This window comes from Pteropus medius, unplaced genomic scaffold, assembly GCF_902729225.1.
Source record: "Pteropus medius unplaced genomic scaffold, Ma_sr-lr_union100, whole genome shotgun sequence".
NCBI lineage: Eukaryota > Metazoa > Chordata > Mammalia > Chiroptera > Pteropodidae > Pteropus > Pteropus medius.
The window spans coordinates 27,821,332-27,834,159 of NW_024352787.1; the positions used below are offsets into that span (position 1 = coordinate 27,821,332).

General features: G+C 44.2%; 1 protein-coding gene across 7 annotated transcripts in view; it reads right to left on the reverse strand.

Annotated features, from left to right (window-relative positions):
- STYXL1 (serine/threonine/tyrosine interacting like 1) overlaps positions 1–12,828 on the reverse strand; it is a 52,041-nt gene that overhangs the window by 20,220 nt on the left and 18,993 nt on the right. For 4 of the 7 annotated variants that reach the window (XM_039849335.1, XM_039849332.1, XM_039849334.1 and 1 more), the window contains 3 exons: positions 11,409–11,470; positions 7,756–7,894; positions 3,134–3,279 (listed from right to left, as the gene is read on the reverse strand). In XM_039849335.1, the coding sequence (XP_039705269.1) occupies positions 3,134–3,279; positions 7,756–7,894; positions 11,409–11,470 (347 nt within the window). The remainder of the gene's footprint in view (positions 1–3,133; positions 3,280–7,755; positions 7,895–11,408; positions 11,471–12,828) is intronic. The other 3 variants (XM_039849337.1, XM_039849339.1, XM_039849338.1) reach the window with 1 other exon arrangement.

Genomic DNA, 12,828 nt, shown 5'->3' on the forward strand with positions numbered 1-12,828 from the left:
ACCAAGCTGAGCCAATCCTCAAGTTTGCAAAAGAGACTCATGACTCTTCTATTTGCAGGCAGACCAGCTACTTGAGATGTGACCCAAAGCATCCCTGGAGCTCAGGCTGACCTCACCCAAGAACCTCAGCTTGCTGGAGCCAAAGGAAATTCTCCCAGTTTCATTTGGAAAATCTCATTAAACACCCATCACAAATCCATCAACTTTCTTCCTATTGCCTACAAACCACAATCACAAGGAATTTCCTGTGATTGTGTCAGCTGCAGAGAAAGAGGGTATGGCATGTATGAAAATATGCTTCGCTGTAAAGAGCAAGCCCACATTAACTCTAGATGACACCACATCGACAAACATAAAAGAACAGGTATCTGAAAAAGAAACAGGCATCTAAACCAAGCCCACTGACTCCCCCTACTTCTGACACTGCCTCCTCCTCCTGTGTCCACCACCTCAATGAGCCACACCATGGGCCACCTGTCACCCACACCTAAACCAAAACATTATTCTAGACTTCTCTCTTTCCTGTACCCCACCACCTGCATATTAGTCAATGCTGCTTCCTAAGTATTTCTTGAATCCATCGTCTCCTCTCCATCCCTACCTCCTAGCAGGTCTCCCCAAATCCATTCTGTCCCCATTGATCTGCTCTCTGCACTGCAATCAGAGTAGGTCTTTCTAAGTGAAATCTGACCATGCCACCCCTCAACCTAAAACTATTCAGTGGCTCACCATCATCTCTCTCTAGTGTGGACGTCACACTTCTTTTAGTCACAGAACCCTTTGCTCAAGGTGAAATCTTATTTAAGGGATGCCATCTATAAAACAGGAAATTATAAGTCACTCTGTCTAAGGCAGAGGGGCAGTTTCAGAGTCCAAATTCTATGCCTCCATTTCCTCTCAAAGGAGCAGTAAGAATTCCCCTGCTTTATAATGTATCAGAACAATAACAGAAAGGGAGTATGGCTTTCACTCTTGCTCCTGAATTAGAAACAAAGCAGGAAGAGGGAAATAGTGGGTGCCTACATTCTAGAGGGCCACAAATAATTAGGGTAAAACTCACTCACCCAATCTATCAGGCCGTGATAGATACCATCAGCCACCATCATACCCCTCTTCCCAATCTACATAAGAAGACTAGGGGTGAGGGCAAGTTCATAGATGTATACACATGTCAAAACTGACCAAATTATACATTTTAAATATGTACAGTTATTCCTACATCAATTATACCTTAACAAAGCAGGGGCAATGAGTTATCAGCAGTATGATGTTTATAAAGAAATACTCCCTTTGAGCACTGCAGAGCCAGTAAGGAGTGCTTCTCTAGCAGCAGGGAGGGGTGTCTGCAGGGTGAGGAGATTGGCTATACGACTGTTGAGCTGAAAATCATAATGTGGTTACTTTAGTGGAAGGAGAGGAGGTAGTCCTTTGGAGATCTTGACATTAATACCCTGCATTTGGGAACAGGTATGACCTCAGACTTGGGTCTCCACCTTTTCACATAGGCTGACTAGAGCTGCCAAGTCAGCAAGGCAAGGAGGGGCTGCAGTGAGGTCTGCCTGGGCTGGGCCTCTTTCCCCATCATCATACTCCCTTGTGGCTCATTCCAGGATGCAAGTGAAGGAGTATAGATGTGGTAGGGGACTCATGGGCTTCCAAGAGAAGGAAAGAGAATTGGAGTACTCCTGGCAGAAATTCTTGGGTAACTCTCTGAAAGATCCTCGTTAACAGATGGAGCCTCTGAACAGAACCCCAAGGAAACGAGCAGCAAAGGCCATCAGCAGCACACAGAAACAGGCTGGGCCAGAGTGAGAAGGCATTTCCCCACCACTGACAGTGGCCAGTCACAGAAGACAGGCTCCATTCTGGACCCTCAGTACCAGAGGGGCCAAGCCCCAAAGAGGGGAACAGAGGAGGTGTCATTGAAGCCAGCCCACACCCCTCACCACTCCCAGCCCCCAGGAAACTGAAGGCTACTCAGCTCTGGGGGATGGAAAGAGATGAGATATGGTTTGAGCTTAGAATGTTAAACTAGACTGGCTTGTATCAGACTAATTGTTCTTATTCCCTTTCAAATTTTTTATCAAAAAATACACAAAAATAGAGAGAATAGTGTAAAAACCCCTGGATCTATCACCCCTCTGTAAATGTTATCAACTAATGGCTAATTTTGCGTCATCTATACTGACTTTCTAAACCACTCCAGATTATTTTGAAGGAAATTCCAGATATCACATTATTTTATCCATAAATATTATGTATCTCTAAAAGATACAGACTCATATTTTTAAAAGCATAACTATAATGTCATCACAACCTAAAGAAATATAATATTTCCTTACTATCAGTTAATATGCACATTTCCCCAATCATTTTACATGACTAGACTGAAATTTTTCATAACCAAAAGTGGCCAGAAAACATGGAATCTGTCCAAGATGTTTCTAAGGACAAGAATGAGAGCACAGTTGAAGGCAATGATTGGAAAAAATGAAACCTGTGCATGTTTACATTCCATTGCAGTCAGACTCTTCAATAAACCAGATATTACATAATGCACCCCGGGGACCGGTCCCTGTCTGTCAATTGTTGCCACCCAATGCTTATTTCACCTCTCTTTCCCACAAGCTCCTCCTCCTTCAGGTTTGGAAGGAAATGCCTCTCCTCTGGGCTCCATACACCTGCTGCGTCCCTTGGCCACACCCCTTGTCTCCCCTACTAGACAAGAACTCCATATAGGCAGGGACTGCTTTCTCACTCTTTTTGTATCCTCTGGATTCGAACATCTAAGAGTGACCTCAAATCATGACACCCCTTCCTGCTCCCTGCCTGTCTGACTTTGACTACAGTCTACCATCCAGAACTCTCCTGGGACCCTGCCTTCTGAATGGGCCCCATCTCTTAAAAGCCATGCTGGCTTCCACACAAATCTGATGATTATAAATTCATCATCTAGGACCTCCTGGCTACCCCAAGTTCATTTCTCAAGCCCAGTCTTCAAAATTTCTTCCATTTTTTCCCCATGTTGTCTGTCTCCTTCTCCTCTTTGTTCTACTCTGCACCCCATCCCATGGTCCTTAGGGGAAGGCCATGCTCCATCCAAGCCTGCCTGTGCTCAAGCACCCTGCCTTACCTGTGGCATCCAGATGATTTTCTGTGTCCGGAAGAAGTGGTACATAGCTGAGAAGCGCTCATAGCCCCCTTTCAAGATATGGATGGGGTGGCGGGTGAGATGGGACATGGCTCTGCCACACTCAACAGCAGCTCCAAACACCAGTTCTAGGAGTGGAGATCAAAGAAATAAATGTCCCCTGTATGTTCACCATTTGTCTAAAGCTCCAGTGGACATCTACTCTATTCTAAAAAGCATTTATCTAGGAAGCTGGAGCAAATATAAAGATTACTGTTATAATTAAAATTTAAAAAGCAACTTACCTCCAAGAAAGTTAATCTTTGTTTTTCTGTATGTATATACACACACACATACACACACACACACACAGACTATTGTATGCCACATGCTGTATACCACACAATTCACCTATTTATAGTACATAATTCAATGTTTTTTAGTATAGTCACAGAGTTGTGTAACAATCACCGCAATCAATTTTAGAACATTTTCATCACCCCAAAAAGAAACCCTGTACCATGTAGAGGGTTTCACTCCTCATTTCCCCACAACAAACGCCCAGCCCGAGGCAACCACTAATCAAATTTCTATGGATTTACCTATTCTGTACATTTCATATAAATAGAATCACACATTATGTGGTAATTTTGTGTCTGGCTTCTTACTTAGCATAATGTTTTCAAAGTTCATCTATGTTGTAGCGTGTGTCAGCACTCCATTCCTTTTCATGGCCGAATAACATTCTATTGTGTGGCTCTACCACCTTTTGTTTTTCTTTCATTTGTTGGTGGACATTGGGGTTGTTTCCACCCTTTGGCAAGGTTTTTTATGCATGTTTCTACTTCTCTTGGGTACATATCTAGAAGTGAAAGTGCTGGACCATATTAACCTTTGAGGAAAGTGCCAACCATTTTCCACAGCAACTGTACCAGTGTACATTTTACCCAACAGTGTATTAGTGTTCCAACATCTCTACATCCTCATCAACACTTGTTACTATCTGTCTTTTTAATTATGGCCATCCTAGAGGATTTAATATCTCATTATGGTTTTGACATCAATTTAATCTAAAATGACTTCACTGATCTGTAGAATCACTATTAGACTGTATGCAAATTAGATATATGTGATAGGAAGTTTGCAAATTAAGGCTAAGCCAAGATATTCTGAGGCCAGGAACTGACCCTTAAAGAGAAATACTGTGCAGCAGACTCTGGAAAGCTAGCTAAAAGGACAAAGGGAAGGGCGTGGACTCTAATACCTATCGTGAACCTTTATCTAGAAAGAGATGTTGCCAATTCCAGCAGGGGCTGCTGAGGACATAAATAGCCTGAGACCTATCTGGAGAAACTATTTGGAAGAAGAGGCTGCAGACAATAGCTAGGCCAGAAGAGAACTTGTAGTTGGCGAGACAGGATTCAAAGCCCACCTTCCCCAAGGGCCTGGCTTAGAAGCCAGAGAACTCTGGGTCTCCCAGGGTCTCCCAGCCCCATCTCCCTCTTGAGCACCAGACTGAGTAATGACTGGGAAGGTCAGAGGACCCAAGGGAGTCAGGGAGGGAGTCCCAGGCCACAGTACTACTGGCTTTAAACCAGACAGCTGCTTCCCTGCCAATGTCAAATGACCCACTGGAGGCTTATTCACAAGCAAGGGTAATGGGGTCAAAGCTGGAAGAAGGCCAGTTTCCAGGGGACGATTAGAGATTTGGACAAAAAGTCATGAGAACATCCCAGGGCCCAGGTTATTCAGTCAAGGATGCAATGGGGTTAATATTTTTGAAACATTAAATTTGTTCATTTTTATTCCCATTAATCTTGAATTCTCTGTTGACATGAGGTTTCCCATACTTTGAATTGGGGTGCTCACTGCTTCAGGGGGTGGGGGCAACCACCTGGTACAAGGAGTCAGGGCTCAGCTTGAGCTTCAAGTTAAATTCTATGAGGTCCAAAGCCAGACAATTGTCTTAAAAGTCAGGCTTTGTTGAGGGAGAATAAAAGGAATTCCAAAATTCTCAAAGCTTCCCTTCACAGTTGGTATCCTGGCCCTGAGAACTCTACTGGCACCCGATCACAAGCCCAGTGTATGGGTCTATATCCATGTGTTGCCAAGAAGGATGATTTAACATAAGGGAAATGTCGTTCATACAAGAAGAGGCTGCCCTGTGCATGCTGAAAGGAGCTTGGAGAGAGAGTCCCAGAGGCCAAGACAAGGGAAGACACTTCGTAGCTCCTAAGAAGACACCCAGCTGAGGTGGTAGAAACACACCAGCTGGGGGAAGGGACTAAAAACAACTTGTGCCCTATTTCCCACTAGGATTCTGAAACCCCCCACAGCAGACATAGGGTGTGGTTAACCTAATGCTAGAAACAAGGGAAGCCATAGCAGGCCCAGGGATCAGGAGCACATAGAGAAGGCCAGGGGCAGCCTGGGTAGGAGGGCACAGGGCAGAGTCCCCTAGGAACCAACGCTGTACATGGCTAGGGGGAGGGAGTCACTCATGACTTACACTAGACATGGACATTTTGGCCACAGGCATAGCAAGAACAGAGGCCCATGGCCAAAGGCCATATAGGCTGAGCTGCACCTCATCCAGAAGCTAGCAGGAAAGGACTATACAGAAACTGATGCCCACTTTTAGGATGTAATAAAGTCTCCCCCCGTGCCTAGATTGCCTAGATTGCCTTGATGGTCAGGGAGGTGGGTAGTTACCAGTGGAAAGGAGAAGGTAGTGGTGAGAAATGGTCTTTTATCCAAAAGACTGTATTTACCTGGATGATGCCATGTTAAAGGAGAAAAGGTGCCTTGAGAGGGCAAGGCATGTACCTGTGTGGTTTTCGTTTTGTTGTATTGTTGTTTCGTGATTGTGGTTTCCTACCTAGTGAGAACAGGGACTCCACGGGACGGTGAAATCACTTATAGAACATAGAGGGGGTTATCTTTATTGACCACTGTTTCCTAGGGTTTCAGGGTCCAGCCTCCTGGGATTGTAGGCCAGAGCCCAGCACAATGAGCTTGGGGAAGAGGGGATAATTTCCTGGCTAAGGACCTCTTGGGAGGACTGGTTTTCTTAAAGGTGGAAGCCTAGTGCCACCCAGTGACTGCTGCTGTGAATGACCTAGCCCATGGACCCACCTACATATTATTAGTGACTGAGCCACAAACAGCAGAGGCCCTTGTGCCAATGGCCACTGGTGATCAACCCAAAGCGGGGGCTGAATGGAGAACGCTCCAGAGCCTCAGTAAAGCAGATTAGAACCAACAACATTTTAATGCTCCAGCTTGGGGCTGGAGTGACTTTGCACTGTTCTTTAACATCATTACTCAGGCCTTAGAAGATTAAACAGAGCCAAACTGCCTGAGTGTGAATCCAGGCCTTACCACTTACTAGATATGGTGGTTTTTAAAAAGTCCACAGATTCTTTCAAATGCCTTTCTTTAAAAGGCTGAGTCTAATTGCTCTCCCCTTGAGGGAAGACTATACTCAGTGATTTCCTTCTAATGAATAGAAGTGACTGTGTATAAGCTCTAAAACTGGGTCATAAAGGGCATGTGGCTTCCCCTTTCTCTCCCTCTCTCTTGTATCACTGGGTCTGGGGAAAGCAGCTGCCATGTCATGAGGCCGTGAAAGCAGTCCTATGGGGAGATCTATGCGGCAAAAACTGAGATCTCCTGCCAACAGCCAGAATGAAACTGAGGTCTCCTGGCTATAGCCATGTGAGGAAGTCATCTCAAATGCAGATCATCCTGGCCCAGTCAGACTTTTAGATGACAGCAGCCCTGACTGGCATCTTGACTACAACCTCAGATTCTATACCAGAATCTATACCAGAATCTTCCAGCTATGCTGCTCCTGAATTCTGGACCCATAAAATCTAAGAGATAATTAATGCTCGTTATACTAAGCTACTGAGTTTGGGGGTAATTTGCTATATAGCAACAGATAACTAATTCACTAGGTATGGGACCTCAGGCAAGTTACTTTGCCTTTCTGGGCCCCAACTTTCCTATCTATAAAGTGGGACTGTTATATATTAGGAAATAATTCTCCACAGTCTCTCACATCTCTACATGTCCTTTGAACAAAGACACTAGCTTTTCAAGGATATTTGTATCACCAACAGCCTTGGAAGACAGACATAGTTTCTCCCTCCAGAGCCAAGGACAGACAGGCTTTCTGCCAATGATAACAAATTCAGGCCCCTAAGCTCAGAGCTCTTCTTCTATAATACAATATACTCCATGGATAGTTGTACTTGGTTCTCTTCATGTCACCCTATGAGAACTGGGATTTGGGGTACCAGTGCAGGAAAATGATGACATTCTGGGTACTTTTATTGCTCTGATAATAAAGTCCTTTGTCTCTGATCCAGGAGCCTCACGTCTTTGGTTAGCATCTACGAAATTTGTGGCAGACTCATGTGTCATCTTGCAAGAAAGGAAAAGTCTCAGACTCTTTCCAGTTCTTCATATTGCCATCCTCATATGGATGTTTTGCAGATTGCACCCAGGGTTACAGGGTTGCACCCAGGGTTTGCAGGGTTGACCCAGGTAGAACACTTGGCATGCAGCAAAAGTGTTCAACAACTGTAAACTATTGTTCTGTGGCTAGTATAAAAACCCACCTTCTCCACTATCGTCAGAGTTGTCATTGTCATCACCTTTTAGGATTATCTCCAGGGAGATGCTGTTGTTATCGTATATTACACAGTACTTCACACACTCCAGATCCACAGACTCTGGGATAAGATATTCATTTGCCTTCTAAAGAAACCACAAAAGAGGCGTGTTGGTGGGTGGGTTCAGTTGAACAAATATTCTCTGTACACCAGCAATGGTTGGAGCTGAAGGTAGGACTGTGCCTGTTTTCCTGACTACACACATGGGCAAAGAAGCACTAAGAGTTGACCAGAGTCTGCTAAATTCCAAAGATCTTCCACACCCACATCCCCTGCTGTGAAAAGCTGACCACAGGTGACTGGATCAGAGATAAATGCCTGGCCAAAGAACAGCTGGTCTACTGACCCGCCAAATGAACTAACACATTCTCTCTCTGGGGCGGAGTGGTTGTCTGTGAGGGCTGAAGCCAAAATCTCCCATAAGAGGTCAGTAAGCAGAGGCTTGAGTAAGCAGGAAACACGAGCAAGCAGATATAACAAGGCAGACTAAGCTCAAATGTAAGCTCTATAAGAGCGGGAACATTTGTCCTTTTATAGTCACTGATGTATCCTAAGCTTCTAGAACACTGCCCAACACATGATAGCCATAAATATGGTTAAAGGAAGCAAATAGGTCCATAGGTCCTGAAGAGTAGTCAGGAGTGGCTGAGTCACCATAATGGCAACCACAGGAGCAAATGGTGTCTTCTACCAGGGAGAGAATGAGCTCTCACAGAACCAGAACTGCCCAGGATCCCATGGGGTGTTCCAGAGCTCTGTGAAGACTGGCTGGGCGGCAGCTGAGAAGTAAGTCCTCGTTTGTTCTCAATGCTTTCCAAAAGCCCCCGCTACTCATGGGAACCTGAGCCTGACTCTGTTCCTTGTGGCCCGTCTGGCTGACACAGAGGCACTGACAGAGGACCTACGGGTGGGATAGAACAAGTACCCATCTACCTACCACAAAGCAGTGAGGTAAGGCCCATGAGGTATAGACCAGGGAAGTTCTCTGGGACTCAAACAGAAGAAATTATATTTGTCTAAAGGAATTAGGAAACAGATGGCGCTCAGAGGATGAGCAGGACTTAGACAGGTGATAATAAGGAAAGGGGGGTTCTCAGTGTGGAGGAGAGCATGAGCAAAAGGAAAAGGTGGAAACAGCACACAGAGGCTGGAGTAGGAGGGAGAGTGGGGAGAGATGTGGCTCTACATTCATTCATTTATTTAATAAACATTCATTCAGGACCTACTTTGCTAGGTTCTGGAATACAGAGATTTAAAAATGGCTAGGGGGATGCCAGAGTTGGTCTAGAGGACTCAGAAAGGCTCACAAGGTAGGAGGCATTTGAGATGAGACCACAAGGACAAGTGGAAATATGCCAGGTGGCCAAGGGTTAGGGGAGTGTTCCAGGCAGAAGGAACAGCTTCTAGTCATTCATTTTAGTCAACCAATAGGTTCTAAGCACCTACCTGATGCCAGGAACCAGAAAGAACATCCAGGTTACAATGATGAGCAAAGCACACACACTTCTGTGCTCGCACAGAGCAGTGTGCTCAAGGAACCACGAGTACTATATTTCCTAGATCTTAAGAGACCATTGGTTATAAGATGAACCACCAATTTAACAACAGTTGCAATCGGGAATGTAAATTAAAAGGAGATTTATTGGCAAATAACAACATTTTAGGCAGGGCAGGGAGCAACTGGTCCCCAGGAAAACCTGAACCAGGACTCTAAAGCCCAGACCTCCCTCTCAGACACTGCTCCTCTCTGCTTCCCCTGCATGCTCACTCCACCATCTCAGACAACTTTCTTCTGAGGTCCAAGTCATGGCCACCAGTGACACTCAGACTCTCATCCTCCCAACTTCACCGCCAGAAAAGAAAGAGCTGCCTTTTCTAATTCCAATTCTGATTTGCTCAGTTTTCACCCTAGGCCCATGGCCAATTGCTGTGGCCAAGGTCTGGATACTATTTTAGAGAGCACCACTAGACCTCCAGTGTTTGAGCAGGGAGGAGGAGTTCCCCTCAAAAAAGGCGGTGGGGTGAGGGAAGGGAGGGGCGGGGTACGGTGCCAGGCAGGAAACAACAGATGTCCACCACATGTGCTTTGGGGGAAAAGATACTGCCACATTAAAAGTGCAAGTCAATTTGTAGGATATTTTGCAATTTCAGAAATGTTAAAACATGGGGGAAGTACATGCATCTTAGAACCAAGGAAACACAACAGAGCAATGCCGCTGAGGTGTCAGAGGAAAGTGGAAGCATGCTAGAAGTGAGGCTGGAGAGGGAGGTGGAATCAGATCTAGAAGGCCTTGAACACAGAGTTCAGAGTCTCTGTGTCCTGCTAGGGCTTGGAGTTCCCTAAAGGCCTGTGATCTGCTGGGTAAAACACTGGGAAGGGGAGTCCAGAGGTGTCAGAATGGCTGAGGGGTTCTGTGGGGCTAAGGTGGAGAGAATGTCTCTTTCTAGAGTTGGGGGTGTTTCTAGAATCATAGGAATATGCAGATTTAAGAGCTGAGTTGGAAACTGACAGCCATGCATCATGAAGGGGCTCTAAATAGTTTGCAAAAAGCAGATAAAGGCCTGAAATGGGGATTAAGAGCTAGAAGAGGAACCAGAGAATTGAAAATCCTGGGTGCAGGACAGATAATGATGGATTGAGTTGGGGAAAGCAAGTAGGCAGCAAGCTTATCCTAGAAAGATACTTGAGCCAGGGTCCATGCTCCCTGCTGAGTTATGTGTGGGAAAAGGCCAGAGGTGGAGTCATAACAGCAGAGTGGGAATTTTACAAGACAAAATTTTAGAAGTAAATATGACAGGACAGCTAAAACTGCATGTGGATAGTTGAAGCTGGAAGCTTGGATGGCATCTTGAAGCAAGAAAGTATACTGACAAATATGAAGGAGACCAAGGATAGATCAGTGGTTTTTTTTAGGCAACAGAAGGAAAAAATGAAGCTGAACCAAAGACACAGAGAAGAAACCATGTAAGCAAGAGAAGGCCTGGAAGTCAAGGGCAGAGAATGTGGTCAAGACTGCAGAGATCGGAAATTGATCCTGAGTGAAGGCTGCCAGGCTTGGCAATGACTTGAGAGACAAGATACCCTGTGGGGGTGGAGAAAAGGGGTTCACTGCATGGTGACTGCTGTAGGGCTCTGTCTTTTTAAAAAGTTGGAATAGAGAAAGGAAGATGAAAATGGAAGAAATGGAAAGACAAGGGAGGGGCTTCCATCTTTGGGTTATAGTAACTATCTATATAGTTTATCATGTTCCTTAAGTAGAACAGAAGCTCCATGAAGGCAGTGACAATGAATTAAGGGCATGTTGCATTCTATTCTATCCCCAGGGTCTAGAACAGTACCTGGCACATCAAAGAATTAAATCAATATTTGCTTAATAAAGTTGTTGACCATGTTGCCAGGTGGGGACACCTTAGAGGGTATGAGAAATGTGAAAGACCCTCATGGTGGATGCAAGAGTAGGGAGGGGTCCTACCTCTGCTGCCTACAGTGTCCAACAGTAGGTGCCACCTCCCGGATCTAGGATATAATCTCCCATTCTTCCATGCCCCCTATCTATAAGGTTGCCAACCTGCCCAAGATTCTGACTCTGCCAGTATACCTTCTTCACTCGAAGGGCTGTAATCACATGGCTTTCGTCGTACTCCCGTTTGGAACGCACATCTGAAAAGGAAGAGTATTTATAATAAATAACTGTATTTGCAAAGGAATACATGACCAAGCTACTTAGAAAACTTATATCACCATCATCTATTTGTTTGGCAGATAGGTGATAGTTACTATTAGTTTAAAACTCAAGGTGTAGTTCCACTACTATGAGCTGCCCACACCATGACTCCCCTGTCCTATGACATCCATGCCCAAACTCCCCATTAAGGGGTAGTAAGACTTTGTATCTTCAATTTAGGGAAAGTTTTATCTGAGGCCCAAAAGACGTTCAGAAGAGAGGAGAAATCAAAGCCAGAGAGAGCTCATACCAAATGCCCCCATGGAATTTCAGGCCCAAATTCAGATTCTAGAACCTAGGGGCTAAGGTTCTAATGCCCCTGCAAGGACAGGTATGTTGTTATGCTCCTCAAAGTTGTAAAGAACATAGAACATAAATCGAGCCTTATGTATAAATACTAAAAGACAGTTATCCAAAATATACAGAGTTCCTAAAATTCAACAAGAACACAAACAACCCAATTAAAAAATGAGCAAAAGATATGAATAGACATCTTACTAAAGAAGATATACAGATGGTAAATAAGCCTATGAAAAGATGTTCAACATCATATGTTATTAGGGAACAGCAAATTAAAATGAAATACCACTACACACCTATTAGAATGTCGAAAATTCAAAACACAGACAACACCAAATGTTAGTGAGGATGTATGGCCATTTTGGCAGACAGTTTGGCAGTTTTTAACAAAACTAAACATACTCCTGTTACTTTCCCAAATGAGCTGAAAACTTATGACCACATGAAAACCTAAACACAGATGTTTATAGCCACTTTATTGATAATTGCCAAAACTTGGATGCAAGCAGATATCCTTAAGTCAGTGGTGGGTGGATAAATAAACCATGATGCACACAGACAATGGAATAGTGTGCAATACTAAAAAGAAAAGAGCTACCAAGCTATGAAAAGACAGGAAAATTAAATGCATAGTAAGTGCAAGAAGCCAATCTGAAAAGTCTATATACTGTATGATTCCAAATACATGACATTCCTGAAAAGGCAAAACTGTTGATAAATTAAAAAGATCAGTGGTTGCCAGGGGTTAGTGGGGAGAGAGGAATGAACAGATAGAGCCCAGAGGATATTTAGAGCAGTAAAACTACTCTGTATGATACTACAATGATGGATATATGTCATTATACATTTGTCCAAACCCACAAAATGAACAAGACCAAGAATGGACCCTAATGTACACTATGGACTTTGGGTGATAATGATAGGTTAAAGTAGGTTCATTAGTTATAACAAATACATCATGATGTTACTGGGTGTTAATAGTTTGAAAGGCTAT